The 26,318-nt window shown below is 38.4% G+C and overlaps 1 protein-coding gene across 8 annotated transcripts in view; it reads right to left on the minus strand.

Moving 5' to 3' along the window:
- TENM3 (teneurin transmembrane protein 3) overlaps positions 1-26,318 on the minus strand; it is an 844,329-nt gene that overhangs the window by 53,764 nt on the left and 764,247 nt on the right. For 4 of the 8 annotated variants that reach the window (XM_058420805.1, XM_058420804.1, XM_058420802.1 and 1 more), the window contains 7 exons: positions 26,100-26,285; positions 12,468-12,494; positions 10,896-10,916; positions 9,836-9,982; positions 2,073-2,289; positions 890-1,009; positions 230-491 (listed from right to left, as the gene is read on the minus strand). In XM_058420805.1, coding sequence (XP_058276788.1) covers positions 230-491; positions 890-1,009; positions 2,073-2,289; positions 9,836-9,982; positions 10,896-10,916; positions 12,468-12,494; positions 26,100-26,285 — 980 coding nt within the window. The remainder of the gene's footprint in view (positions 1-229; positions 492-889; positions 1,010-2,072; positions 2,290-9,835; positions 9,983-10,895; positions 10,917-12,467; positions 12,495-26,099; positions 26,286-26,318) is intronic. The other 4 variants (XM_058420808.1, XM_058420807.1, XM_058420803.1 and 1 more) reach the window with 2 other exon arrangements.

A 26,318-nucleotide genomic window follows, 5' to 3' on the forward strand; every position in this document is an offset into this window, starting at 1 on the left:
AACAAACGTAAAACTGATGTACACAGAGCTTTCTCTTACTTTTCTTTTTCAGATGAAATTTTAAAAATCATCCCATAGAATAAATAAATTGGTCTGAAAAGAATCGCATTTCACAAATTCCTAGCATTTACTCAGATTTATGTGTTTATGAACAGGAGTGCACTGTTTTCCTTCTGGCTGCTGAACACTAGCCTGGGATAAAATTGTGTTTATTTGAAGCACACCTTACCTGTGTCTCTGGGATGATAGGACTATCTTCAGGAGAAATTCTAAAGAAAGTGGATAAAGGCGATGACACAATAACAGGGTTTGGCCTTACAAATCCGCTTAGATCACAACTGGGAATGTCATTCTCTTCCTTCTTCATAACAAGGGTATCCATGACATAAAAGACATTCCAGGGAATCCATACTGTGTGATACTGTGTCAGGAACGGTGATCGCTCAAACACCAGTGTCAGAGAGGCACCACCATTCGCTACCAAGTCAAACCTAGGAAAAAACCCCAAGAGGGCTAGCTAGTCAGCAAATTCCCAAAGCCATCCACAGCCTCTATTTTACTGATTGATTCTTCATTCCATTCTACTGCTCTGAATGCAGAATGGCTCTACTGGGAACAATGGAGAAATCAATTAAATTACATTACATTATACTGCACAGAGAGAACAGAGAATTTGGGATGCTGCGTTAAAATTCAGCAAGTCCTTCTACTTCTAAAGTATATAATAATCAGCATGTTTTACATTTTAAGAATATACAAAGTACAACTTCACTCAATCAGTTTCCTAATGTCTTTTTTCCCCATTATTTTATTATCTCAGTTTTACAAGCAGCTCTCATTAACATCTTTGCTGTCTTTATGCATTATAAGTGCTCCAAAAGGAACTTACATTCCATCCTGGCGAGTGATTGTATATCCATAGTCTGGATAGTGTAGGAAGGAAACATTGACTCCAATGAGTGGTGTTCCATCAGCAGTTAACACTTGGCCTCTTATGACAGATGCAAGACTATGAAAAAGAGGCAGGATCAAATGATAAATTTAGGGGGTTTTGTTCTTTTTCTCATGAATAAAAGCTAGTGAGTGGATGCACACATCCACCTTCACTCACCCACTCACCCCTCTCCACATGCTATCAACTATCATTTAAAAAACATTCCTCAGACTCTAACTCTTTTACAAGTTCACATAATTTACACTGTATAAACAAATGCCTTGGAATGTGCAAATAGTAATTTTGTTTCAGTATTATTGATTTTACTTCAGTTTATTTTGTCTGTACTGAGTTACTAAGACAAGAAATTAACTGAAGAATTTTAAGAACTTATAAACTCTGTATGTTCTCACTGTAAGTCATATTTCTGGCAGACTCTTAAAGAAAAATGTACTTTTCAATTAGTATCAAAGCAATCTGTAAAACTGCAGGGACTATGAAGTACAACATTTAAAAAAGCAATAAGGAACATTGGTGCAACAACTTTTAATCAACTGCTGTGCCCAAACACATTAATGCTGTTAAATTACTGTGAACGCAGTAGTTCTAGTGTAAATCATCCTCTTTCACTCAGTGAGATCCCAGACACCTGCTTCCTGTTACTGGCTTATTTTCAGGTCATTACTGCTTCACAGAGCACCAGTCAAATAGTTTATGCAATTATACTGTCGTGCACTTAACAATTCTATTACATTAATTCATAATTTATATTATTTAGTGAGCTCAGTTTAAAAAGTGCAGCTTTGCTTTTCCATGTGAAGTGTTTTCATTGCTTTGATATATTTCCAACTGTGCTAGACCAAATCAACTGGTTAAATAAAGATTTATTTAATCATTAATGAAGTGCCCCGTTAGAATACAGATTCTAAGCATGGCAAGTACCTTCTGTAACCTAGGGGCACTGGTAAATTGAATTTTGCAAGAAATGAGAGAAAACAAGCAATCTGATATATTAAGAGAAAAGGTCTTTGCTCAAAATCCACACCAGAAATTCTCAGTCGTAGCATCATCTTCTCACACGAATCTCACACTCTCCAGTCCCTTTTGTGTTCATGGGTACAAGACCAGCCACGCTCACCTCTTATTAAAAGGGCTTTCCCCAGGTAGGACATGGGTGCTGTCTGTTCCAATGAGGAAACTGATCCGGTCATAAAACGCTTTGGCAGCTTGCTGAGAAGGTGACTGTTGGCTTTGGCTGATGATATCTTGGGGATCAGGCAGTCCACGACAGTAAGGCTGGTTTTGGCAAGAACTCTGCAAACAGCAGTCAGGATCCATACAGTCAACCAGCCCATCTGTTGGCAGAAAGTCACACAAATGAACAAATTCTTCCTCCTGCCCCTGTGCGTTGGAATGAGCCAGCCAGCAGGGAGATGAAAAAAATTATGTAGTATGAAAGAATACTCATAATTAAGATTTTAATGAATTCGCTTTCAATTAAAGAAAGAGAGCTTGTTTCCACTGAGTTCTTAAACTCCCATGGAAATCCATGCAAGCTGAATATACTCAGCATCGTGTAAAAATGAACCTATTTATTCAATACTTTTCTAAAAACATGTTGAAAAAACCAGAAAATGAAGGCACTCAGGCTCTGCATACACTGTTAACTTATAAATATTAAACATTTTATGTAGGCCTAATTAGCTTTTATGTGAGGTTATTTGACTTGCTAGAGAAAAGAAACAAGTAACTCCCACTCTCCTGTTTTCCTCAAGTTTTTTTAGCAATGTCTATGCTACAAGTAGCTTTAAATATTCCACAACATGTATCGAGGTAGATTCATTTATACCTTGGCAGAAAGATTTTGTTGCTAGTGGCAAGGCAATTTCCACAATTTTTTTACATGAAAATGTATGAGAGAACAAATTCTGTATTTAACATTTAGATTTTATTTTGCATAAACTGATGGGAAATGCTGACCAGTATAAACAAGATTTAAACACATAGGTGCTTTTATGCTTATGTGCTGAAATAGTCCCATATGTGGAACATTAGTTCTGTCACATCACTGGAAATCTATTTTGATGAAAGATTAAAATCAAGATGAAATTGATAACTACTAATTTTCTGTAAGTAAAGTCATAAGGAAAATGAGCCTGGAAATGTCAGCTACAGAAAATTTCTAGATGAATGTAATCTGGTATCACAGATCTGATAATTGTTTCCCCAAAAGAACAGCAAGACTGAAATAGCTCAAACATTTTATTATTCCATTTAGATTAGAGAGGGAGCTTGCTTGATGCACTGAACTGAAAAATATACCAATGCAGCACTTGGAGGAAACCCATGACTGCTTGTCTCACAAAAGAATCTGCCTTTAGAGTAAAACTTCTTTCTGAAGGGAAAAATATGATACATTTTTGTTCAATCATATTTTGAAAGAGTGTAAGTAAACAGAGATCTTCTAAAGGTATTCTTCTGTGTATTGCTGTGCTATGTGGATCAGTTAGAGGACTGGCAAAATAGTAAAGAAGTGTGATTTCTGTTCTTTCACACATCTAAAATTCTTATTTAACTTGCCTGACTTTGAAATCAGTTCAGGGAAAATAAAAGGGCTGAAAAAAGCATCATTAAGTATATCAAAGTTTAAATTTTTTTCAGAGACAAAAAAGATCATTGATTTTTCCTGGGATGAGGATATGCCAGAGGGTCACATTGCCATTCAGATAGACACTGACGGGCTGGAAAAATAGGCTGACAGGAACCACATGAAGATTCCACAATGAGAACTGCAATGACCTGCACCTGGGGAGGAACAACCTCCTGCACTGTAACATAGCTTTGTGGAGAAGACCTTGGGAGTCCTGACAGACACAAAATCAACATGAGCCAGCAACAAGCCCTTGCAGCAAAGAAGGTACCAACACCATCCTGTGCGGAGCACACAGCTCTGTGTGGAGGCTGAGCTTCCTGGTACAAGAGACATGGATGTACTAGAGAAAGCTCAGTGAAGGGCCATGAAGACTGTTGAGGGCTTGACACATCTCTCCTACATAGAAAGGCTGAGAGAGTTGAGACTCTCTTCTCCAGAGCCTGGAGAAGAGAAAGCTTGAGGGGCGGGGATTTTATCAATGTGCACATACCTGATGGGAGGGTGTAAAAATGCTGTGGTGCCCAGCAAGAGGAAAGAGGCAATGGGCACAGACTGAAACACAGGAAATTTGGTCTAAACAGCAGAAAAATGATTTTTACTGTGAAAGTGGCTAGATACTGCAACAAGTTGCTCAGGGAAGTATTCATCCTTGGAGACCTTCAAAACCCAACTGGGTTCATACCTCAGCAACCTGCTCTAGTTAATCTGGCTTTGAGCGAGGGGCGGGACTGGATGGTTTCCAGAGGCCTTTCCAACCTCAACTAGGCTGTGACTCTTACGATTTTCTAGTCTCATTCTCGTAAAATATGAAATCCTTTCCTAGCTGAAGTACTGACCTCCCTTGTTGGTTTTAACTCCAGAAGCCTGGATCAGTGTCAAAGCTGGGGGTACTGATGGTTAAAAGAATATTTTTGGGGTTTTATTTATCTGAATGATCCCCCATGCAATATCTGGTGCAGCTGCCAAAGAAATGCTGAAATTTATCCATTCATCTTTGTTAGTTTATAAAAAGCAAATGTACATCTGGAGTATAGTCTGCAGGTCATAAAACTGCATGAGATTGACACCTTCTGAACTAATCAGCTGGAAATGCATTTTTACAAGCCTCTCCACTAACATCAATCAGAGAAAGAATCTCATTTTCACCAGCCAAGATATAGGGATATGCTGTTTGTTATTTTCCTGTGGAGTTTATCAGTAACTTGCCCAGGCGAGTGACGGATGGTTATGAATCTGGCTCCTTATAACTTGAGAAAACATTTTTCATTCTTTCTCTGTACTTATGTGGCTAGAGCTATCTAGTACCACTAAGTCAAGTACTCTATTGCACTGTGTGAAGCAGAGTAAAATTTTCTTTCTGAAATGGCTCTGCAAAATTATTGATGAATTTTGTTTAGCCCCAAAAATATGAGACTAGGCTCAACAGTGCCTTGTCAGTTATATCACTCAAATATGACAGTGAAATTATAAAGAAAATAGGAACTCCTACAGGCAGCTGGACAGCCATTATCTGTTTCAGAAGGCTATTTATTTTTTCTCGTTCTAGATGTAAGTAGTTCTATATACAAAAGATGTAATGACTACTTTATTGTTTTCTTCCTCAAAAGCTAAACTCTAGCTGTAATAATCTTTACTAATGTTACTTTGCCCTTTGTTGCAAAATGCACTGAATTGCAGTGGAGCATGGACTTTTGATAAAATTACTTATTTGGAGAGATTCATAAAACCATCAAAACGCTGCTCTCATGAGACCCCACCTGGAGTTCAGTGTCCAGCTCTGGGGCCCCCAGTGTAAGAAGGACATGGACCTGTTAAAGTGAGTCCAGAGGAGGCCAGGAAGGTGACTGGGGGCTGGAGCACCTTTCCTGTGATGACAGGCTGAGTGACTTGGGGTTGTTCAGCCTGAAGAAGAAAAAGCTCCAAGGAGACCTTGTAGCATCTTCCAAGTACCAGAAGAGGGCCTGCAACACCTGGAGAAGGACTTTCGACAAGCGCAGATGGTGATGGGACAAGGATGAATGGCTTTGAACTGAAAGAGGGCAGGTTCAGATTGGCTATAAGGAAGAAATTATTTACTGTCAGGGAGGTGAGGCACTGGAACAGGTTGCCTAGAGAAATTGTGGATTCACCATCGCTGGGAGTATTTAACACCAGGTTGGATAGTGTTTTGAGCAACCTGGTGTAGTGCAGTGTCCCTGATCATAGCAGGGGGATTGCAACTAGATGTTCTTTATGGTCACTTTCAACCCAGCCTGAACTTTCTCTTCTGCAGGCTCTCTTTATGTGATTAAATGAGAGGAGTCAAGACAGAGAACCTCCACAATGCACGTTTAAAAAAATAAGATATATCAGTGGGACTGTGTGCTTTTGAATGGAATAAAACTGCTGGAAAGAGAAAAAAAAAAAGGACAAAGTAAGTCCTGGGCAAAAGATCTGCCAGTGTCAAGGGGAGATGGTAGCCAAGGACCTACATAAATCCCATTCTTGATAAAGAGGTTGATGCTGTATTTAGTGAACAAAAATCTCCACAGAGTGAAATTCAGTGCCTACATAGGAAGAATATAGTTTTGGAACTATGATGCTGGCCATTCCACCAAGACAGTTTTGGTGACTTGCAAACTAAGGCAAGAGACAGGAAAGAAAACTGTATAAACAAATCTCAGTTATCCTTACAAACCTCAATTTTGCAACAGGCTATAATGAATGGATGCAATCATAGACATCAAAATGACTGCTTGTAGGAACATTTAGTCAGAAAAGCCAGAAAAGCACAAACAGCCCTTGATTTATTCCTAAACAGTGTGCAAGGACCTTGCTCAATGTTACTATTGCAGTATCTCTACAAGCATACCTATAGTATGCTGAAATTCAGCTTTACAGTTGAGTGAAGAAGCCTAAAATATGAAATGTGGGGCTTCAAATGAGTTCTCACTCCAGAATGAAATCCTGGAGCCATTATGGCTAAGTCCCATGATATATGAACCCAGCACTGACCAGCTATCATAGATGCATTTGAAAAGCTGAGGAATAATGGGAAGTGTCAGAGTGCAAGCCAGAGGACACGAGCATGCCACTGTATCACTACTAGTTCAAGCAGCTACTTCCTGAGATTTCCTTAGCTTGCACTTAGAAACTCTCCAGATATTCAAAACATTCTGTGGCTGTAATTCCTCACTTTAATTAACGGCCCGTTAGCATACAAAAGAAAATATAAGTTCATCTACCCTATTACAATGTTTTGCTAAGCAACAGCTATTAGCCACTATCAGAGAAGAGGTTTAGGCAATCTTTAGGCTGAATTTGTACTATCCTGTGATGTTTGTCAGGAAAATGCTGCCCTAGACTATGCAAGTAATTAAAAAAATAAAATAGTGCTAAGTGTGCTTTGCTCTATAACAGTATTTATTTTCATTTCAGCAAAGAAAGAATATTAATGATCCCTTAAATCTTGCCCGTGGAAACGTATAACTACTCTAAATAATTGGATAGGAGCTAATAAAAAGCAAACTTAACTAAGGAATCTGTTCAATAAGGACCCATCTAAACCAAAGAGTAAACAGTGACTCTTCCTGTTTCTTATTCTTCCCACAGTGATAACAAAGCATGGCCCCCTTTGTTCAAGCATAATAGTGACACCTCTTTTCCCCAAGAAGTTAGACTTATTTCACCCACAGACAGCTCTGACTTCCCTCTCCTCATAATTTCATTAGGAGTTTGTATTCAGAGTAAGATCTGCTTGACGCACACACTTGCCTTGTGGGCTGCTAAAATGTAAAGAAAAATCCAGTCAAACACAGGGGAAAATAATGAGTGAGCCTTAACGAGAACAGAAATGATTTCCAAGACTGAAAAATCTGTATTAAAAGGAAGATAAGTAAAAATCATCCCATCATATGTCCATAGTATCTAGAAGGGAAAATACTCAGGTATGTCTTGATGCCATTAGGATTTCCTATGGAGAATATTCCCATTGGGATCCTTAGGATGCTCATGTTCAAAGAATTTGAATAATCAGTCCCAGAAAGACCTAAGAATCAAAGGAACAGCAGATACTTTTATTCATGAACTGTGCTCATATTAATATATGAAATATATTCTACCCAGTGTAGGAGAAAGCATTAACACTAACCACAGCCTATCAAACACAAAACAACTGAGATAACTTTAATTATATAACCACTGAGCCTAGTGAGATGTAGATCACACTACCCGCAGCCATAATATAAATTCAGCACAAGTGCTCAGATAACCTAATCTCCCACCATAAACAAATACAGCAGAAGAATACTTGTGCCATTCCCTGTAGTTGTCTGAAATTTTAATGGCTTGCTTGGAGATTAGTGGGTTGGTTCCAGGAAAGGGAAGTAATACTTGTTCTTTCCAGGCAGCTTACAAAGGAGACTTTCCTTCTCCAGTTTTGTTAGGTATGCTTCCATTTTTAATTTGATCTGTTAAATTTTAACCCTTTTTCTCAGACACGCTCAAAGACTGAAGTGAATATGCACTGTACTGAAGCAATAAATTTAAATAAGAGAAATACTATTGACAAATAACATTATACAGGCCAATCACAGTAAAACAAGTGCTAGGCCAACCCCTTCCTCATGCATAGCTGCATAATGATGTCCATAAAGGCAATATGAAAAAAGGACATGAGAGAGGGAAAAAAGCAACAAAATATCAGCATTAGCCATTTTTCCCCAAAATGATTCTTTCTTCTATAAGGCATCCTGTTAGATTGTTCTGCTCCAATTCCTTGTTCCTTTTACCCACAAAAAGCTATTATTATTGTTCTCAGTCTGAAGAAGCAACTTCTTTTCTCTTGTTCCATTTACATGCATTCCTGTTCACGTTATTCTTCTTCCTCCTACTGCTCTATTACCTGCTCCTGACTCTTGCTGTCATATGTCACATCTTTATATGATCTTTAACATTTACTGAATTTGTTTTAGTCTACTAATTGCCTTTTAATGTATTTTCCTTCCCCCCCACCATCTATTTTTTCTCCAAGTTGTTTATGCTTCCACCTCATTACTTCTCTTCCCTGCTTTGTCTCTCCTCATATTTACAGGTTTCTCTTCTTTCCTTTTCTTGTAATTCCTTGGCCCACCTGAACCTAATTCCCCAAACAAGCACATCTCTGCTGGAATGGGGGTCAGACTGTTTAGGCCCCTAAGTATGGAAAACTGCCTCAAAATACATAATACGTAATGGAGAGGGATGACAAGCCAAATGATGTGTACAGTTATAAACAAGAGGACGGTTTTAACAGGGTTTTTTTTTTTCCTCAGGAAGTAAATGCTGCTGTTATTTATAGTTTGTGAAGTCTAAGATCCCAGCTGCAGTAGGGATGTGAGAGCAAAGAGTCAACCAGCAACTGCAGAGGCATACTCATTCAAAAACAGAAAGACAAAGTCCCAGATGACTTTATCATCATCCAGAGGCCCTAATGGAGTTTTTATCTCTTCTCTGAATCTGAAGGTGTTAAGCAAAAAGAATTGATGAGAGAAGGGGAAGAAAGACAGACAATAAAAGCATTATGCTAATCTTATATTGGACTGCATTCACATTTAATCTTGTTATTGTGGGGTTTTTTAATGTGATTCTGGAATCATGCTAAGTCACAGCCCCTCTAGCTTCTGTAGACTACACCAATAATCATAGATTGATTCCTCAGGTTAGCAGTCCTGCCTGCATCTCACTGCAGATTGTTACCTGTCACCTGAATGACAGACTGTGGAAAAGTAAGCAAAAAAAAAAAAAGACTTCTGAGAGCATCCTGTCAGTTATGAGAGCATTCACAGGCTATGGAGAGATAAGATCTCTGTAGGCTGGGCGACCAATTGTTTCCAGCAATTGCATCATAGTTCAAAATGTGAACTCCCAGTTCAGCCTATTCTCTTGGGAGAATTTTCTTGTGAGGTCACTGAAATTTTGAACTACTTCCTTTTTTTCCCCTCTACAACAGTTCACTGAGTTGAAACTACCTTTTTTCCCAGTATAAAAGAAGGGAAACTAAGGTGACACCTATCTTTCTCTCCGTTCACATTTCACCTGGCACACGCAGCTTGTAAGGCTTTGCTGATGTGCCATAAGGAAGCACTGAAGACCATGGAATATTCTTACAGGCGTAAGAGCGAGTCAAATGTGTGTATGGTTCTCGTGGCAGTATTTAAACATCTGACTGAAAAATCTCCGTTCCTCAACATGTTCTCCCCAGAGTTAAAGGTCCAGTTGGTGTCCCTCACCTCCTTCGTTGTCCTTACTGTCAGTGCAGAGAGTTTCCATGGCTACGTCACAACCGGCTCCCCTCCATCCTGGCTGGCAGACGCAGTGCCAGCCATTTTGGTCCAGTGTGCATCTCCCATTGCTGTTGCACAAACCAGGGCAGCCCTCTGTTGAAACAGACAAAGAAAAAGCACGAGTGATTTAAATATCGTAATAATGGAAAAAGAAAAAAAAAAATACAAACAAGGGACACTTATTAGGAAACAGGCCTTAAGAACAGCACAAATACTGTAATTGCACATGGAGTGGAACAGCAACATTACCTGGGGAACGTAATTCTTAACAAAGTGGCATCTTTGATTGGCCTGACACTTGAGACACCACTTACCTGTACAGGCAGGAAATAAATGCACCAATCCTCTAAATACCTGCAGGCCGGACAAAATTAAGTTTGTTTTTTTTTAATTTTTTGTCAAAGTAACAAGAGATGAGTGCACAGTGCAAACACAGCTGTGTAAAATGTTACATTTTTCTGTGCTCATAGAATAGATTATTTGCTCTATGCAGTATTGATTAATTACTGGCACAAATGATTAAGCTCCCTGTTACCGTGAACAAATCCCTCCAAATTCTTAAGGGGCAAAATGGGTATGATTTTAGGCAAGTAATAAAAGAGAAGGTTAACTTTATCTGGTCTCAGAGTTGCCGTGTATTCATGTGAAATTACAGTGCGTTAAATAATTGCACAAAGTATAGGCCAGTTTTAATGACTATACTTTATGCCAAAAATACATTCCTTTTCACAGAATAAGCAAAGCCCAGGAATAGTGAAGCAGCTTAGCATCTATTCTAACAAACATTAGGATTCAGGCTGCATACGGATGGGACAGGACCAACAGGATTTCCAACTTAATGTAATAGCTGTGCGTATTTGATTACTTAGGACGGACAAAATGAAATACCATAAGGACCACAATAAACATTGATAGACTGAACAAAAACACGGTAGTGACGTGCTTCAAGACAGATAGCAGAGAGTGATTTTTTGTGACAATCTCCCTAAGGCTTTTGTGCTGTTACCTTTATATCCTATCTTGTCTGCTTTTATGGCCAAGGAGGGAAAATTTGGGAAACAATTAACATAATTTAATATATCCAAAATCGATAATTGTTTTCAGTCTAACATTGCATTAAAAAAAACACCAGTATCTGTCACTTCGTAGTGATGAAATCTGGCATGCAGCCAAAATGATCTGTATGAGGATGACAACGCTATAAATATGTAGATTTCGGTGTTCCTTATCTATGACTATGATAAGACACTGACAGAAGCAAGTACAGATATGGCACTAACTAACTTATGAGAAGGTGGCTACAAATCAGATATTTCTGGACACAACAATATTCTGTAAACTTTCATCCAAAAACCTTAAGTGACTGGGTAAACAATTCTTCACTTTTTAGAACACCTATCTTTGGCAACTAACCTACTGATCCATTTTGGCTAAGCTTAGAGTGGTTTTTCAGAAGTTGTTTTTTTCTTCTAAAGAATTTTGAATTTAGTGACTCCTTCCAACCTTGTAGCTCCAAATCACACACATACAGAAAAAAGTTATAAAGGATGCTCTTGTCAAAGCACTCTTAGAAGGCAGAGAATCAGGAAAACATCTTGGAAGGAAGGATGTGGATGCTACAGTTATGGATGTTGTGCCATCATGCCAGGCTGAAATTTGTCTTGCTACTTTTATTCTTTCAGACTGCAGTTGCTAATAGTATTTGTTAATGTACTGAGAGCTATTTTTTTCTCAATATTTCTTCTGTTTGACTTATGGAAGACTTACATATATAATTGCAATACCGACAAAGCAATTTAGGAGTCAACTGGGTACACTCAAGACTTATTGTGTGAAAGCCTGGATATTGCCATCAATATTGCCATACTCTAACGAAAAAACACAAGGAATAGAGGAAGATACTCAGGGAAAGAGGGGTAGGAATATTTTAAACACTTCTCTAAATCAAATTTTCACCATAACTGAAGATACAAGAATCATTGCTGTTTCATGTTAGGCTTTTGCATCCTTGAACCTCTTATTCGAAAATGCTGCACAGACTACAAAAGATTTTTCTAAACTTATACAAAATACATAATTTCCTATAGATTTTCTATATTCAGATAATCAAAAGCTTATAAGCTTTGGGAACTCCACTGATGTGTCAGCATGTAAACATACACATCTCTAGAATTAATCTGTTCTTTAGAACTAATGACCCTCATTCTGTGACAAGAGTATCACTTTGCTTCATTTCCTTAATATTTAGGGTTTTCTGGGTAGAGGTCCAATGACAAAACTAACAAATAAAAAGTTCCAAACAGCAAATGAATTCTATCTTCAGTTATTGCTTCAGATTTAATCTAATACTTGTATACAGTTTGTACAGAAATGTATAATTACTGATAAAGTGTTACCATATAACAGAAGCAAAATTTTGAGGTGATTTGAAAGCCATATGAGTTATATATACAATCCATGGAATGTATGTAAGAGAAGATTCTTTTGCCCAGACTAGTATGTTTTTAACTACATATTAATATAAAAAAACCAAAACCCCATGTAGATAAAGGCATGTCAAAGAGCAAGTATACAGTACCTTTCACTATCTTATCCAAATAGTGAGCTTGAGAATTAAAAAGAAAAAAAAAAAAAAAAACAGACAGACATTTCAGAAGTGTCACATGAAACAAGAATTGTTCAGAATTCACATGCAAATCAAGCAGGTGCACCTGACATGAGAGGTCTTACATTACAAAATGAAAATGTATTTCAAGGCTTTTAAAAATGCAAGGAATTCTCTTCTCAACAAACATCATCATGAATCAATGAAACTGTTTTAGAAAGTAGGCCTGCAGAAGCAAAAGGGAAGCTACTGAGACTATATTTTCTTCTGACTTCACATGCTTTGATTTTTTATATAACAAAAATATTATCATAGCTAGTTTAAAAAATCCAATATTCAACACAATGTAAGAGCAATTCCTTAGCTTATGAGCTTTAAAACACTAACCATGCGGGAGATTTTTGATTTGCAGGTCACCCATGACTCTGACAGCATAACCAGCACACTATCTTAATTCTCAATGGATTAACAGGATTTTTAGAAGGATTTTTTCCTTCTGCTTCAATTCAGTAACAGTTTTTCTTCTGAGCACACAAACCAAGTATGTAAAATAAGCTGTATTGTAAATATGGGGTGGAAGAGGAGGTAGTGGGGTTAGTAGTGTGATGATCCATTTCATTTTGAAAAGCAGGTGAAAATTAAACTAAGGCTTTAGATGTATAAAAATAAATAACATGGTACATACAAGAATAGCAAGACTCCTTTTTGTAAGTTATGACACTTAGGATTTCATGAAAGATTTGAGGAGGCAGATGGATGAATGACATACAGAGCATAAGACGGATTTCAAGCAGCAGGGCCTACTTTTAATACATGAGACACAGAGATAGTAACATATTCCCTCCTTCCTTGTAGGAAACAGACATCAGCTGCATTTGTGTGAAAGGGGTTCATGTCATTTAGCAAAGCCACCAGATCCATTGCAGGCTACCCAAGCCAGCCACCCATGCCTGAGGAGATGGGAGACTGCAGTGGGGACACACCAAACGGAGCCAGGAACATTGGATTACTGGTTTTGCTGGGGACAAGGTCCCTGAACACAGCCCTCACAGCCCATTTTTCTTTTAAAATTTGACTTTCCTAAATCCCTGATGGATGACAGCCCCTGTCTGGCAAGTTCTTTGTCATTGCTAGGATCCCATTGACTGGTGACAAAGGCCTTTCCAGCTATAGCCTTTCCTCCAGTTTGGAGGAACAGAAAAAAGCTGCTCTGGACTCCAAGGAGGGAGGTGACGTGTACCAGGAGGCACAATCACTGCTACAACTGAGAGCATGGAATTCTCTAGTTCCTTTTTCTTGAAGAAAGTGTCAGGTGTCCACCACACAGCTGTTTTTGTTTTTCCCCTATGATGAATGGTAAGGTTAATGCAAGACAAAGTAAAATGAAAACATAAATTACAGAACATTTAGAGCAGTAGCAACAAACTAGGTAGTTTTTCACATTAAACACAAACAAAAGGAAAAATGATAGAGCTACATTTCAGGGTGGATCAAGTTCTTCTCTTACTCATCCAGTATAATTCCCCTTGCTCCTACACAGCTTAAAACATGGTGTAGTATGTGTGGAGGAAAAATCAAGCTTTATTTAATAAAATGAAAGCAATCAGATCTGTCTGGGGAATTCATCTGTCCACAAGTAAAACATTAAATGCCTCTACAAGTGTAAGGATAGGTAACTGAACATTAAAAAAACCTCCTAGGCAACTGAAAACAGTCCCTGCAATCCCAAGCCCCCACACACTATTTATTCTCAGAATCCAATCTTCATGAAAAAAACCCCAAACAAACAACAAAACAACAGCCAAAAAACCCCCCAAAACTCAAATAAAAAAACCTAAACAAACAAAAAAACCAACCAAACAAAAAAACCCACAACAAACCTCCCAAACACAAGACAGATTAAGAAAATGCTCTTTTAGGATTTTTTTTTTTTTTTTTATCCAGCAGTCTTATAAGAAGTCAGCTCCAAACCACAAAACTGTAATGCTCAGAAAACAAGTTCTACCTTTCAGCATCCTTTTACTCACAGTCAGTTGACATTAAGAACAATGTAAGAAACTATTTTGGTTAATATGCAGCATTGTAGAAAAAGCACAAAGCAGAAAATGAATGACCAAAAATTGTATAACTTTGCAGTGAAGTTTAACTAGCCATGCTGTTTTCCTTATCTTCATGGCACTGCAACTGAGAGAGGAATGAACCTGTGTGGAAATACAAAATACAAGCCTTTCCCCTCTCTGGATAGAGAATTCCAGGTGGGATTTGGAGCACTTCAGTAGGATGGAACATCTCAGCAGGTGCTCATTGGCAAGATATTTACATATCTGGCACATAAAGGTTTTCTTATGCCCTTAAAAAGTCTAATTACAGACCAGACAATATACCTACAAGAGTCTTCTTCCAGAGTTTAAGACTGTGCCATTGCTATTGCCTCCAGGAGTAGAAGGACTTCACAGTGGAAAAAGGAAAAACAAAAATGGAGATATAGGATTTGTACATTTTCTAGGCTACTAGAAGCCCAAGAAAATCTAAGCAGCATTCAAAATTCATACAAAATAAAACAGAAAAGATGCCATCAATCTGTGTGGGTATTTATATAAATATGTGGCAGATAAAGGATTTTACAAAGAAACGGTGACAGTCAGGCATATTCACATTTAACACAGTATATTTCTTAACTAGTCAGAACCTTGAATTTTTTTTAAAAAAATATTTAATGTCTCCCATTCGTTTCCTATCAGAAATGTAAGTCAGTGTCTTCATATACTACTTCCTCCAGGTATGACAGAATAGCCTAAGAATAAAAGTACATATTAAATCCATTTATTCCAATCAGCTCCCATTTAAATCAGCATGAGTCACATATCCATTGATTTGATGTTCCTTAATTGGTACTTATAACACTGCTTTATTCTGATTATTCTGTCATATGGGATTACAATGGTGACATGCTTCTAAATGCTGTATAGTGAATTTATATCTCTATTAGTTTATCCTCCATCAGACATCTTCACCATCATCATCTTTGTAATCTGTACACTAGACTGTAACATGCCTCATGTTTTTGTAATGTATATATAGGCCTGTTACAGTGTCAATAGCTCGAGTCATGAATAATTTTGCTGTAAGAGCAGATTTAACCTCACAGTACCAGCAGACTTGAAGTGAAACCACAAATGAACACGACCAAAGCCATATTGACCTAGGTCAGACTAAATAAAAAACTAGGTTTTTTAAAAGTTTTTTTTTTTTACTTTTGACACCTTGAAAGTGTGAGTCAAACCCTTGTCTCCTCTCCACTAACACAATCAGCTTTCTCCCTTCCTTACTGCATTACAGCCTGTTCCTCTAAAAGAAAACAGAAGGAGAAAATAGAAAGAGAAGAGAGAACCAAAATGAGGGGGGGGGGAGGAAGAAAAGAACCATAGTGGGGAAGAAAAGAAAGGAGAGATGACGAAGAAATAATTTCAGTATGGCAGCAATGGAGAATGCTGTTCTGCTCCTCTGGGGGCAAGCTCTGCTTTGCTTCCTCTCCTCATCTCCCACAACTCCTTAGTGCAGTTCCCATTCCCTGGTGAACGACTGCGTAAGTATCTCCGCTGCTCACACAAACTTCATGCTCTCAGATTCCCATCCTCTACAGGAACATGGGAATGACATCCCTTGCATCAGTCACCTTTACACTTCTACATAACCTTGCACCAAGTGTCATACAGGGAGACAGCAGGTTTTTCTTGGAATAAAAACTGACGGTAAGCAAACCATGCTATGTTGTTACCATATTGTTTCCCTTTAAGCTTTACACACATTCATCTGTTTGTTTAGAGGTAGAAAGCTTTAATATCTTCACTTATTTTCATAAATCTTTAGTATTTGTATAAAACTTTGTTTACAGTCCATATGCCAAATCCCTCTGAACACATTAGAATACCATGACAGTGGCCATGTCAAGCATCCAAAATTTAGGCAACGATGGGTTTATGGCTACCTGTGCAAGTTTTATACACTTCTTCCCCTGTGAATGTGCAGAGCTCATAGTCCTCATTCAGCACTCATTCTCTCACAAACAGCTGATGCCCTAGTAGCAGGCACACTATGCTAACCTAAATGAGGAAGCAACAGTTCTCTTTTCAGACTTTCCTATCAACTTCCTCCCTAAGTCACAATTATTTAGTACACTATCTTCATACTACCGGTATGAAGAGAATACATTCTTACCTCATTTTACCATAAATAAAGCATAGAAACATCAGAGTGAGAAGTCTCCATTCACCTGGCTACAAGGATGTGTGATGTGATTTTCTGGAATACTTAGAATTATATAGTATTTCATACATGAACCAACATTTTAAGCAACTCCTACATGTGCAAATCTTGTTCCCAGAAGGAGAAGAACAGTCAGAGAGCACGTCTTTAAAGTCTGTATTTGTGAGCAACTAACAGAAAATACATGTTAGAATCATGGGTTGAATCCAGGTCTTCAAAATCATCCTTTACCAGTTCATCCTGTGCACCAGTCTCTTCTTATGAACATTACTTTTTTCTCCCCGTGCAGCCAAGCAGTAGCAGGGGATGAGGCACACACTTTATCAGTGGTTTCACTGGCAGTTGTCAGCAGAAGAGAAAACTTACTGCAAGCTTTAGGGAGAATGCAGTTTGTAAACAAGTTTTGCTGCTTGTTTTGGGGGAACTGGTACAAAACTCAGAGCTGATGGTTCTGGTCTGACTTCTCTAATCTACTCAAGACTCAGTCCATGGTGGCTTACTCCTCCTGACGTGGCTACCAGATCACCCTTATTTCCTCTCATTTCCATCCAGCCACAGTTAAACTATTTTGACAATTAAACCACCTTTTGAACATAAAACCCCAAAGAACCTTTGTAATATCTAAACCCAGCATTTCTTCTCCTACCCGCAGCTGACCTAGGGAATGGCATACTGATTCCTTTAGGGAACTACTTTCCCTCCCAAAGAATGACTAAGAAAAGCATGCACCCATATGCAAATCCTGAGGAGCTCCATGCCTCTACCAAAAAACTTAGAGAAATCCAGAATTCACAAAATTTTAAAGCTACTGTTGTAGCCAGTCTTCAGAAAGGTTTGCTCATGTCAAATTCAGCATCTCCTACAGTGTTTTCTGCCTGGCAAACTGCTTCCTAACTTGGATTTGTGCTGCTGATTATTCTTAAGCACAGAAGCCAGCATTTGTTGAATTGCACCTTATATTTTGCATAGTCTGTGCTATTTGTTAAAGCAATTTTAAATTCTTGTCCTGTCTTCCAAAGTGCTTGGGGGCAGCAGGCTTTGGTTATCATTTGCAAATGCAATTCTTCCTATTCATCACTGAACAGTACTGAAAGCACATGTTCTTCCACTGTAAGCAGCTCACAGTCGTCATCCATTCTCTGAGTATGTAAGACCCTTGTCTTAGACATACCATATGTTCAGTGCATTGCTGCCAATAGAGAAGGATTACAAACACTCTTCCCTCTTGAGACTTTTTTACTCCTAAATTTCCCTTTGCCCTTCTTTTAAAGGAGAGCACATGGATGGAATTATAGTTTCACACAATTTTATTTCTTTTCCTCTTTACACAGGCCATAACATTGTCATCACCCTGAATTCATACCTTCTTAATAGTTTATGCATTTTAAATATTTGCAGAGAGACCTGACTTCGCTGCAATTTATCCCTTGCCAAAATTGCAACTGTCTTTGCAGCAATACTTCATGGGATTTATACACAAAAGCACATAAGCCCGTTACCCTTTAGATTTTTTTGTTCTGGAATTTGTTCATTTCAATTTTACTGTAAAGTAAGATTTCTAATCATTATTAGTGGAAAGCTACATATGTATTAGAATAAAAGGTTCAGTTATTTTTAAGGATGTAGTAGACATAAGAAATTTGGGACCACTGGTAAGATCATGAACAGTGTTGTTTCCTATTTAATATTAGTTCAGCTGGAAGAGGATTTATAAGAAAGGGTATATGCCATTAAGGAGTTAAACCTATCCCACATATATAGGCTGAAAAAGTTCAAATACCCATTTGAATCAACAAACTTGTGAAGACCTGCCTCAGCTACAGGTAAAAACCTGACACATCAAGAACTGCATGAAAGATAAATTTAGCTTGAAAATGCATTAGGGCACGGATCAGGATGGGAAGCATTACTGTTTCCATCTTTCTCCCTGACTGAAAGGATTTATGGAGTATGGTCTGACCAGCATGCAACAATACAACAGACAAAAGCACTTAGTCTCTGGCCACTTCAGCTCAAACAACAAGCTTTAAAATTCTTCGCATCTCAGAGGATTCTGCTGCTTTCTGAAAATGTGCCTAACTTGAACTTCACATGTGGTCCTCATTTAAATGCAAATTAACCAATTTGCAATTTAAAGTATGCTAACAGTTAATTTGTATTTGAGATACTTGGTCTTGAAATGTGTTAAGGCCTGACCAATAACTCACTTTTTTTCACAGTTCCACAAATGCACGCTCTATCTTAAATTCACCTGGTAATTGAGTATTTTTTGGATACCAAATGTACAAATATTTGGCATATTCAAAGATTGGCCTGTCAAATTAATAACATGCCCTTTAGGCACAGGAAGTATAACCCCCAAATTTGTTCTAAATTTCATGATATCTTGTTAAACTGTGATTATCAGTCCTCTGGATGCCAAGAAAGTCATCATCTCTTCCTCGCAGGCTTTTTGCATTGAGGGTATAGGTATAAATATTGTTGTAAAATCCCAACCCCAAAGCAGTCAGGTGTTTTGAAACTACGGTTTCACTCACAATACTGTGGTGAACTAATTGATATTGGATATAATTAGTTTTGATTCTTTGGTTGATTTTATCTGATAAAAACTGTTTGAATGTCAAAGATCATACCTTCATTCTGATACAATCTTATTTTTAAGATGAAACTTGCATTCAGGTATGATTCCAAGAACCCATAACTAAAGAAAAAACATAAATTTAGGAATCTGCTAATTACAGAATATATTCACAAAGAAGTAATTATTACAATTTGAGGGACAAAAAATTTCAAAAGAATCTTAAAATTTATGAAAAATTCCTGTGCATGCATTAAGGTACAGTAAATACATGACCTCTTAAATCGCTCTGAAATGTGGATATCATCAGGAATTTAAACTTGGAAAAGAGAGCCATGCTTGGCAATTAGCATCAGCACTGAAATGACAGCGGGCATCATAATAGCGGTTATCTGTGCTGCTAATGTGCGAATGTAGAGAAGATAGATCAGGTCCTTAAACTGGTTCAGGACTTATTCTGTCAAGCCCACATGTCAAAAATGTATAGTGTAATGATATACAGCCATATCAAGTTTCCTATAAGCATTTAGTTTAATTAACTGAAGGAACACATTTGTCTTTACTTGCTCTCTGATCTTATAGACAGATAAAATGTCATTTCCCCGCAGTCATATTTGAAATCTGTAGTATAAGGAGCCCTAAGCTAAACACGTGCTGAAGGGAACAGGTGCAAGCCATATAACTTATTTGAGGAGATTCTGTCTCAGCATTCCTCAACACTTGCTGTACTTCTGTGCTTATGCTGATCTGATTGTGGTCACATGGAAAACCAACACACCGATGCCTTCGTGTTTGTCCCCAGTCAGAAAACCATTTTAATCAGTCACCAGGACAGTCTGTGCTAACGGAAACATACTTTTGGGAAAGTCCTCTAGATTTATTTGCTTCATAATTCTGAATATCCAAACCAGATGACATTCCTGATTTTCTGGCTAAGATGAAACTTGAAATTCCTTGCTGAGGAAAATTTAGTTTTTTGGTTTGATTGATTTGAATGTCATGGTACTCTTTTTTCATGCAAAAAAATGAGGTTAAAATAAACAATTTGCTGTTCCTTGTTAATTTTTTTTCTCAATTAAATTTTAGGGGAAATTCTTAGAAAAGAAACCAATTAGATCCCAGTTCTCACTGGAATATAAACATAAACTGCACACTTTTCAGTGAACCACCACTGGCTTTCATTTTCAGTTCTGGATACCAGGTAAAGCAGCCTCATGTGGCACTCAAAAATAGCATGGAAGTACCATGATGCTAACTTTAGCCCTCCTGAGGCATTAATATGAATGCTTAATGGCATTAATCCACATTTAGCTCATTCATGTTTAACAATATGCTTTCCATGCATACATATACAAATATTAATTTTGGATTGAAAGATAATCGTTCAACATGATAACAATTAAACAGCTGTAACCTGTCTTGTGTTAAGTAATGGAGCTGCAGGCAAGCTTTATAAACAGATGGTCTTACCCACCCATGCTTAATGTTAAAGACTTTTAAAAAAGAGGTGTTGACAATTCTGAACAAGAAGGCATAGTTTTAATGCAAATTGGCAAATTTGCAATTTAGATTATGCAAAACCTAATTTAGTCTATAGAAAAAATTAAGCCGCATTGTAAAAGTGAGTTGTTACACAGCACATCGATATAGCAGGTTCCCTACCAACATAATTATTTACTAATTTCATTCAGCTAACAGAGTTTAATGGAAAAGCAGCTGGAAAAGTATTCATATTTATGGGCTTCCTATGACAGTTACCTAATATAGTCATGGTACATGACAGTTATATCATGAAAAATAACAGACTTTCTGAAATAATATCTGTTCCAATCTCACAAAACAGCTACTCAGACAGGAGAGGGTCACTGAACTCATTGCAAGCAGGACAAAAAGGAAACAAAAACATACTTTAGCACAACTCTGTTATGAAAACTTAATTACAGAGCAAATTTTCATCCAGGCCATCACCTGGGCACCAGCTGTGCATCTGCTGTCTTCTATCCCATTGAGATGCAGGTAGAGCTCCAAAAAATAATATATGGATGCTCACCTCAGACCCATGAATGCCACTTGCAGACCAAATAAACAACTGACAGGTGATTTTCCATAGCTCTGCAGTGAACTGTTGATTAACCTGTTCTCATGGGGATACAGGAAATTGTAAAACATTATATTAAAACATTTTAGCAGTGCCTGTTGTGATAGGATAAGGGGTAATGGTTTTAAAGTAAAAGAGGGTAGATTCAAACTAGACTTGAATCGTACATTGCCTATATTTAGTTCAAGCAGCTAAAATGCTAAACAACAGCACCAGGTTTTGAGTTTTGCTAATTCCTATTAGATCCAGTCATTAAAACGCTGAACAGGTACTTAGATCCAGTCATTAAAACGATGAACAGGTACTTATCTCTGAACATCTTTGCTATAAATGTGTGGAAGCATGCATTCAGAGCAAAGGCAGTGTGGCTGACATCAGGCGTGGTATGGAAATTGCACCACCCTGTCCCAAAGACCCATAACGGAACAGTGGATGTGGAATGCCTGGATCCCCTCAGGGGAATTCCCAGGGTCCTGTCTTGGATAGACCATAGAGTCTTCCCTGCCTAGGCTAAAAAAAAGGATTTCCCCCATGGTGCTTTGCACACTGTGGTCTGCCCTGGTCTCTCGTCTCCCCATGCCGCTGGTTCTTGTGGTTTCTCCTTTCCCTGTCTCCCTATTGGTTGTGGTATCCCTGGTGACCAGCCCAGTCTTCCCTATGGGTCACTGACCTTTGCCCTGCCCCTCGTACTGCCCCTGTGCCCTCAGACCCTTGGCTCCTGACCCCTGTTTAGGCCAGTGCACAGCACATGCCACGGTCTTTTGTTCCTGATTCCCTCTGGCACACCGGAATAAACCTTTGCTGGAACTGAATCACACAAAGGCCCCTTCTTGCCTCTCCTTGCTGAGCCCCGCTGTGGCGTGTGTGATGTGTGAGCTTGACTGCTTTGCCTGAATCCTCCCCAGCAGCTTTTCCACAGGAGATGCTAATGGGTGGCAGCTCCGACATCTAAAAAGCAGACTGCCACAAGTGGGTATCAGCAGCAGACATCAGGTTTTCTGCTTCCATCCTAACAATCTTGTCCGCCTTTCTATAAACACTGCTTCAAACAAATAGATCTCCCCTCTTCCCCACTTTATTTAGTCTACTCTGTTCTCTATCACAAATCAAAGTATATAAAATACATAGGTGTATTATTTCTCCAATCCAGTCTTGTCATCTTACGGAAACCTTTATGTTTAAACCAGATGAGCAAATATGTCTAAATCTTTTGCTGAACAAATAAAAGCAAACTTTTGCAATCACCTACAATTTTTCTTCCCAGCATCCTGAAGTATTGACATTTTAAAAAAACCAAAAAAACCCCAAAACCAAAAAAACCCAATGAAATAGGTACCTGGCAGTTTAGAGTAATTAGAACTTCCTCTGACAAAATTCCATTTAAATATTTTGAAATATATTATAAATCAGCATAACTCAGGAAGCGATCTAAGATTTAAATTATATTAGAGAGAAATACAACTAAGGACTACCTTGTTTAGTAAGGAGATAGGTTTGGGTTTTGCCTTCATTCTATGTTTTAACACGTGCCAACTTACAATACAAACAGTGTAAAAAACTGAAAATGAGACTGGACAGATAGTTATCATTTAAGAATACATAAAAATTGTTAGCTGAGGTGCAAAACATTTTTTTTTTTTTACTATTTTGAATGGCATTCATGCTTTACAAAAATACCATAAATTCTTTGGTTGAGTTAGGGATTCAGATGATTCAGTATATATTCCAGTTAGTGCTTCTGTGAGTAATGTGTACACATCTGCCCCATTTTGCACATCCAGCCAGAGATCTGAAGGGCTATTCCTTTCCCAGGAAGTGAGTAAAGTGAATTGCCCTTATGATTTACAGTTTCTTTGGAATATTCCTTTCTCAGAGAAGCTGTTAATTTTGGCTGCTGCACTTCAGAGGGTTTCCAGCTAATAGCTGCAACAAAGAAACACATTTGCATTTCTAAAATATTTCACAGTATGGCAGCTAAATGGTTAATGATTTTTAGAAATAAGAAGGGTGCAATTTTTTATTTTTAGACACATAAAGGGAGAGTGAGTAGGAGTCTTTCATACACATAACACAAATTATGCAAATATTCTGCTACTAAGTAGAGAGCTGTAAGTAGCACAAAATGCCTGGGTTACAAATGGAGGTTGACAATAAAAATTGGTTTGCATAGAGGAACATTCTGAAGTCCCTCGTGTTTTGAAATTCACTGCTCAGAAAGAGCTCCTACCTACTGTAGGGTAGATGAGAGAAAAGCAAATTGACTCTTCATCTGCCAAGCTAAGGAGGCAGCAATTTTTCCCCCACTAAGTTGAAATACTGTTGGAAATGAGCAATAAAGTGACCTGGCTTCTCTGTAACATGGGGCTCCTGAAGAAAACGGCTCTAAAAAATAAATGTAACAGCAGGCTAAAGCCTGCACCTCGTTACTTGCCTTGGAGGCTGTAAGGGCAATATAAACAAATCAAACTATCTTTACAGCAGCAGCCATCACAAAGCAAACACCCATTTAAAAATAAACAGGTGGGAAGACAGACCTGCTTGCCCAGTGCTGAGGAAAAACTTGTTTGTGCTTAATATGTTGGAAAAATTGTTCAAGAGCAGTTCATCCGTGTACAACTACAACCCTTGAAATGCTGCCAAGGTCAGCGAGACCAACAGCAGAGTAATCTGCTGAGTAATTGCTCGTTGGCAAGTTAAAGCAGTCAAGGGAAAGGCTTTATCCTACTTCTAAATATTTACTTTCTTTTATTGTTCAGAAAGCAGTTCTCTCTGCACCTCTCTACTCTTTGTCAGCATGTTTCCTGAAAGCTCCTCAAAAACATTAACCCTATCGATTCTCCCTGTGGTTCTGCAGATGCATCTAAATTACCTTTCCCTCATATGTTTGAGCAATTTCATTAGAAAATAACAAAAACCACAAACCAACCAACCAACCAAATTTTAAAAATCAATTGTGATTGCCGTAAAAAATAAGTCTCAAGTCAGTCTTATTACTTTCACACCTAACTCTCTTCTAAAAAAGATAACCTTGCCTCATCTTCTGGAGGCAATGATGTGGGTATTAATTGATACAGCTGTAACAGACCCTCATTTTCCCTGTCCTCCCAGCTCTTACCACTGCTTCTCACCACTGCCAAGCACAGCAGCACTACCTGCCCCTCAGCCAGGACTGTAAAATACTTGGGAGCACAGCCTGGGTTTTGGTATTTTCTAGATACTCATGTCCCTATTATGGCTTAGCTGTGCTAACACAGTCAGAGTTAGAAGAGCCCTTCCAAAACTTCCATGAAAGTGAAAATTCTCCAGGCTCTTTTTGGCTTGCGGTAAAAGCAAATCATGCTACATTCACATCCATCAGCTCCACTGCAGTTAGACGTACTGTCCTATCCTGTTGCTTCAGCTACATCACCTCTTTTAACCATCTCCCCAAACACAGAACTATGTGGGGTTTTTTACTTATTGAACTTTTTTTGATTATTCAGATTATCCATGATTTTCTCATCACTCAAGTGTTATGCTTGCCTATGTCTGACCTGTGGCTTCCTTGTTTGTTACCAGTTCAATCCACCTCAAAGTAATTAGGCATGATGCTTCTCACAATTGGAAAATATGCCTCATAAACACTTCACGTGGTTCACTCCTGTCACAGCCTTTAATGCGCTTCATGCAATGCTCTCCACTCACTAAAGTACAGTAAGCGAACTCTTACATGTAGACCATTGCCAGTTCTTTGCCTGTGCTTCCTACCTGTTGTCATGCAGAAGTTTTCTGTGGTTCTGCTGAGATAAAAATTGTTTGGATGGGACTCCACTCCACTGTTACAGACCTGCAGCATCTTGCACAAAGGGGAATTAGTGTGGAAGGGAATTTCCTAGCATTACAGCTCTGCATTTTCTTAGTCCTCTTATTCACATGCATGAATTCCCATGCGAGCTCACTGTCAAAGCCTGTGTAGTGGAGAAGGATATCCTGCTCTGTATGGGATATATGGACTGTAAGTAACTGGGTAAGAAAAGCGGTATAGTAACTTCCAAAGGTTTTCAGGCACTAGAACTAGGTTACAGAAACACAGAAGCTGTAATAAGGATGGCTTCATATCAATCACCTGTATTAAACTGCTGTTACTTTATACAACATATAAGAAATTTGATAGTATTCTAAATAGAACATTCTGTTGACAAGAAGATAATTTTGGGCAGTTAGATCACATTTATTACATGGTGGAAGTGACATTTTTATGTAGCAAGTTACTTTTTAATGCTTCTTCTCCTTAAAAGAGAAAAAAAAGAAAGAAAAACAATAAGAAGCTTCATTTCCAAAAAGACATAAAGCTATCACAAAAAAATAGAAAAGCACAATTCAAACAGTATATTTACCATTCAAAATAAACGTAACCTCCCCCTCAGTGGAAGGCAGTTAAAGGGAAAAGATTGAAGAGGAAATTCTTCCATCTTCTTTTCATGGCAAACTAGCTATGAAGAACCGATGAGCCATTATATAACCGTTTCCTTCCTTAAAATATGAACTCTTTTTCACAGACCGACACATGCAAATATTCTGTTTGAAGAAACATTTCTTCAAAGCAATACACATTCAGAGGCGGCCAGCAGCGCCGGCTGTTTGAATTTTGCAGCGAGGACAGGGTAAAGCACAGGCAGCCTACCAATGGTACAGTGCTCTCCGTTCCATCCCTGGCTGCATTCACACTTGCCGTCCTTGCAGGTGCCGTGCTCGGCGCAGCGGGGGTGGCAGGCCCGCTGGTTGCAGGCTGCGCCCGTCCAGCCCTCCTCGCAGCGACACGTGCCGCCCACGCACACGCCGTGCGTGCCGCAGTCCGCCGAACAGATTTCTGCAGAGACGGGGAGGCAGCAAGCACGGGGGA

The sequence above is a fragment of the Hirundo rustica genome, chromosome 5, assembly GCF_015227805.2.
Source record: "Hirundo rustica isolate bHirRus1 chromosome 5, bHirRus1.pri.v3, whole genome shotgun sequence".
Lineage (NCBI taxonomy): Eukaryota > Metazoa > Chordata > Aves > Passeriformes > Hirundinidae > Hirundo > Hirundo rustica.